The sequence below is a fragment of the Monopterus albus genome, unplaced genomic scaffold (genome assembly GCF_001952655.1).
Source record: "Monopterus albus unplaced genomic scaffold, M_albus_1.0 scaffold125.1, whole genome shotgun sequence".
Taxonomy (NCBI): domain Eukaryota; kingdom Metazoa; phylum Chordata; class Actinopteri; order Synbranchiformes; family Synbranchidae; genus Monopterus; species Monopterus albus.
In genome coordinates, this window is record NW_018128005.1 from 1,095,118 (window position 1) to 1,100,102 (window position 4,985).

Consider the following 4,985-nt stretch of genomic DNA (forward strand, 5'->3'; position numbering starts at 1 on the left):
GTGGGGGGGGGGGCAACCATGGCAAGTGGGACAAACAGGGGGTCTGAAGGAGTGTACTGGTGGGAGAAGCCAAGAGGAGAGAGCCAGGCCAACACCATGGACAGTGAGACACAGGAAGTAGATGTTGTCCATCTACATACACCAAAACACAAGAATGAAAACAGTTCCTGTTCTGGCCAAGCTGCCACAGCCAACAAAACAATAACCGACAGTTTCTCATTTTAGTTTTCTCTAACTGAATTTATAATTTAACTGCATTCATCTCTGTTACAATTTACAAACTCAGTTGTGTGGTTCGAACCTGGAAGCTTTAAATCTAAAACACTTTCAAGCTAATAAATATTAAATCTTTTGATTAAGGTCATTTTTATGACTCTGCACACAATCAGCAGCTTGGCCATGAAGTTATAACCACATATGGACAGACAAAAGGAAAACAAGTTAAATGAACCTTGAAGTGTATTTTCAAAATAGAATTATCAGTGAAAAAGAAAAACTAAAAAAAAAACTGTTGAGCAAACAACACAGAGTAAAATACTGGAGACAGTGAGCGAAGGCTTGGTAATGCAGTGGTGTCTTACAGGTCCAAAAAGATGTTTATCAGTAGCTTTTAAGGTGAAATAACTGAGCAAAGACAAATATTAAGATAAGACTTTTCATTACATTGGTGATAAAACATGTTCAGAGACAGAGTACGTACCTCGAATCCTCCGATGACGAGCAGAGCATTGATGTTATGGATCCTCATCTGTTCAGCAATCTTATCCAGATGTTTTGCTGGAAGAGTTCTACCACACAGAAAGGAAATAATCAAATACTTAAAAAAAATGTTCCATCTAACTTCTCTTAAGTTGTTTTTATTAAGAGCTGCTTTGAGACAGGGTACAACTATAATGATTTTATCTGATTACAATAGCTTCAGTAAGTGTCAGCCCTTTCCCGAGTGGACCCCCCCCCCCAAAACATTATTATTTACACAGGATGTAAGTCACTAAAATCTACAGTACAATCATTCACTACTGTACCTTTTTGTCCCTAGCAGCGACCCTCCCTGACCAGTCCAGCCACCCACATCTCCCCATTTGATCTCCTTGATCTGAGGGGGAAAAAAGACTGTTTAGTTTTATCACTGGAGCTGGTGCAGTGGAGAGGGAGGACAGTGACCTCGTCACCACTGGCCAGGGACCTCCAGGGAACGTTGTGGGACCATATGGTTACTGGTGACAATGAGTGCTAGTCATGAGTAGGTTTATAGTCACATTAAGGAGCTGAAAGTCACATTTGCTTCCGTATGTAAGTGGGGAAGGTTTCATAAGTGCAGAGTGAAGAACTTAGGAGTCAGGTGAATAAGGATCTGCACACAGAGCTGTAGTGTTCTCAGCATTGTGTTTTTCAACATTTTACCTTGAAAAGTCTTGCACTTGAATTTTACTAATAATATCTGTGTGATCATGAAAGTGTATTTTTGTTGCCACAGTAACTTAGCAGTGGACAAGCTGACTAATAAGTGCAGTGCAAACACACAGTAGATCCGTTTGTCTCTCACCTGGCCTTTGTAAAATCCCTCGAAGCCATCGCTGACAGCAAACATCTTGTGGCCTTCGGTTATTCCCACTCTGACAGCAGAGCGCACGGCGGCATTCATACCTGCTGCTGGGGCGCCGACATTCAGCACCGCCACGTTAAAGGAGCTCTGTGGGTGACAGAGAAGCAGTCACGCACCGTATACTGAGAGACGAACGCTGGCACTTGTATTAATTACAGCCACATGTTATAGCAGCCCCAAGCTTTGTCACAGTTTAAAACATCTTCACAGTCAAGGTGTAAATCCTACAGTCGCAGCATGTGTGGCAGAGACTTGGTTTGAACATGATGGTACACCAGCAACCTCTAGCAGTAGTGAAGACAAACTGGACAAGGATGCATTAGAGGTGAACAGCTGCATTTTTTGCAAAACCTCAGTCGGACAGTAGTCTGTCTCCAGCGCCTCACAACACCATCCATATCTCAGTAAGTACTGAGGAGCAGGCAGGGCTTCGCCCGGGAGCAGGACCACAGCAGGCAGAAGTGATGTCACATGCAAGAAGCCACATGCTGCTAAAAGTCAGCCAAACAGCAGCTGCTTTCTCACGGTAACCACTGAAAATAAACAGCCGATGTAAACCTTCACTCCGGTCTCAAATCATCCCGAGAACTGTGCCACTAGTTGCAGAGTACAACAGGTTTTGGGATACAACCCAAAAGTGCTGTACAACAACTTTCATCCCCTAATATCAAAGTGCACATGATCCATATTGCAGCTGAAGCGTCATGCACTCAGCTATAAATTCATTTTCGTGTGCAACAGGCGTGTTGCGAATTGATGACAAACTGAGCCTTGAAGGTTTTCACTCCTGAAAATGTTTAAGTGAGACTTGTAGCTCTAAGGTCGTAACAGCTCGTAACCATCTAGTTCACCAACTGATATTAAACAGCACTGGGATACGAGGTGCCCGGCAGCACGCTGCATGCGCAATGTCAACGGATCCAGTCAGACTGCCGGCAACTGTCGCAGGTCTCCCCCCGCCAATCTGTCTCCCATGTTTGCTGTCCACCTCTCAGAGAATCACTATAAAGGTTAAAAAGCCCAAAACATAACTTTTTAAAAGGTTTGGGGATATGTAGTTTTTCCACAGTAACACCCTTAGTGTCTGCCGATTCTTCACAATGGGATCACAGCTAAATCCAGTATCATACGTTCACTGATCCCCAGTTTAGAGAGTTGCACATTTACTCCCCACATCAGTGGAGCATGTCCAGTCTGCAGTCTACGACAGCAGATCACTGTCTGTGAAAGCGAGGCTTTTACAGACAGAGCAACAGAAAATGAGCACAGACACTGCGATTTCATACCCGTTACCATGTAAACAAACGGGAGTTATGTCATCGCTGTAAAATAAAAAAAAGACCTCATGGCATGTTAAGTCCCAGTAAATCATTGGACTACATATTAGGCAAAAAGCTAAAAACCACTCATATTTTTAATTCGATGTCATCACAGCAAGGTGGACGGTGGAAGCCGAAGTGAATAAGAAGGATCAACACGAAGGTCTGAGCTAGCTGCTGTAATGAGCGGCGTGAACTACGCCCGTAGAAGCTGCAGATAAACTCGAGCCTGCTCATCACATACTGTATGTCAGACTGCTCCTCACCCCCACCTCCTCCTCTGCCTCATGACAGATGGCCACAGAAAAACAAACTCGGTTAGTGTCACAAAAAGACTGCAGCACCCACAATGCACTTGACCAGGAAGTACCTTATATGCTAAGGTATAAATCTCAGAGCCGCTGGTGAAAAAACACATCAGGAAAAATTTAAATGTTACAATTTACTGATCTGATACAATCCTTGTTTTTATGATCTGGTTGTAAGGGAAACTTACATTAGGGATCTCGGAGTCAGGTTTCCGGTTGGAGAGGAGTCTGTAGGTGTTCAGATTGTTTTCAAAGCTCCTGCAAATGACAGATACAAAAAAAGTTGACCAGCATTAAAAAAAACCACACTGACTCCATCGCTTCAGTAGAGAAAGCATTTAGAGTCTATCAGAAATCAACAAAAACACAGTTACACTGGGGCACATTGCCGAACAGATGAGAGAGCAAGCGCTAACTGGATGTTGTGGCAGAAAACACCTTGTATAACATGCAGGACTTCAGCAGAAATTGGGTCAGTGTTGCTGTATTCAGGAGTTTTGTATAACATCTGCACCTTTTAAACTTGTTTGCAGTCTTACAGTAAACTAACAGATGGTATCAAAGTAACAAAATACCTCCCACGCAGTCTGACTGCCTCTTCAAACTTCTTCTCATCCATGGCCTTCTGTACTTCTTGGGTCTGATGACAAGACATGAACCATTGTCACCATATATGCTAAAATCAGCCACATGCTCGTGTTTCCTGTTGAGACAGATTTGGTGGAGTGCTCCTGTTGTCCTGCATGTCTTGCAGCTAACTGGTGGGTGGAGTTATGCTGAACTAGAAGCACCTGGGCCCAATCAGCCCAGGCACTAAACCAACTGTTGATGGTGTTGGTGTGTAGGATTACAGTGAGGCACAGCTCAGATTTACCCTTTGCACACATTTGACTATTTTTTAAACCTTCGTGTATTGTAATACACAGAGGTGCTACATGCATCTTGTTGAAACAGTGAGTAGTTAAATGTAAAGTGAGACGTATACAGCAGCTCTCTGTCTTAAACTGTAACTGACATCCTGTTAATGGAAATGTCTGCATGTTTTGAACCCAAATTCATGTTTAATGCGGGGGTCAATCCCCACTGTTGTACAGAATGTATGCAACGTAGCACTGCGCATTAAATGTTCCTTAAGTGTCACACATTCAACATTTATTTTTGATAACAAAGTGGGATAGTAGTGAGTCCTAAAACCATTTTTATGTTTTGTACTATGACATGAAATACGTCAGCAAATACTCCACTCATGATCTTTAATGCTTTTACGTGCCTTAGAAAAGGCGGCTGCTAACAAGTGGCTAAATGAGACAACAGAGACTGTCTGGGATATTAAACGTCATCACGCCAACACAGACATGACACAGACACTCTTACCATTTGAACACACTCCATAAGTGGCAGGCGAACAGCCTGGTTGCCAACCAGGGACACAACACAGGCCGGGGTGTTGGCAGAGGCCTCCAGTAATGCCAGCACTGCCTCCACACCCATACGGCTGGCCTGCAGGAGTCAGAGGTCAAAGGTCAAACTGAAAACGGGTCAATTTTGAGCAGCAGAATGTCGGCAGTACAGTATGAGACCATGTTCTGAGGATTTTCTAGTCTTGAATCAAAGAAGATGACATTTGATTTGTCTCCCATTTCATCATCTCACATCAGTGGAATCACTTACCAGGATCCTGTCAAAGGCTGAGGGGGTCCCACCTCTCTGCACGTGGCCCAAGATGGTGACCCTGGTGTCAAAACCCAGGCA

General features: G+C 43.7%; 1 protein-coding gene across 1 annotated transcript in view; it reads right to left on the reverse strand.

Moving 5' to 3' along the window:
- The window catches only part of pfkpb (phosphofructokinase, platelet b), a 40,296-nt gene that overhangs the window by 7,992 nt on the left and 27,319 nt on the right, over nt 1-4,985 (reverse strand). The window contains exons 9-15 of the mRNA XM_020612456.1: nt 4,905-4,985; nt 4,608-4,733; nt 3,809-3,873; nt 3,422-3,491; nt 1,547-1,693; nt 1,026-1,096; nt 701-788 (exon numbers count right to left, since the gene is read on the reverse strand). The exon at nt 4,905-4,985 is cut by the window's right edge and continues 3 nt beyond it. Coding sequence (XP_020468112.1) covers nt 701-788; nt 1,026-1,096; nt 1,547-1,693; nt 3,422-3,491; nt 3,809-3,873; nt 4,608-4,733; nt 4,905-4,985 — 648 coding nt within the window. The remainder of the gene's footprint in view (nt 1-700; nt 789-1,025; nt 1,097-1,546; nt 1,694-3,421; nt 3,492-3,808; nt 3,874-4,607; nt 4,734-4,904) is intronic.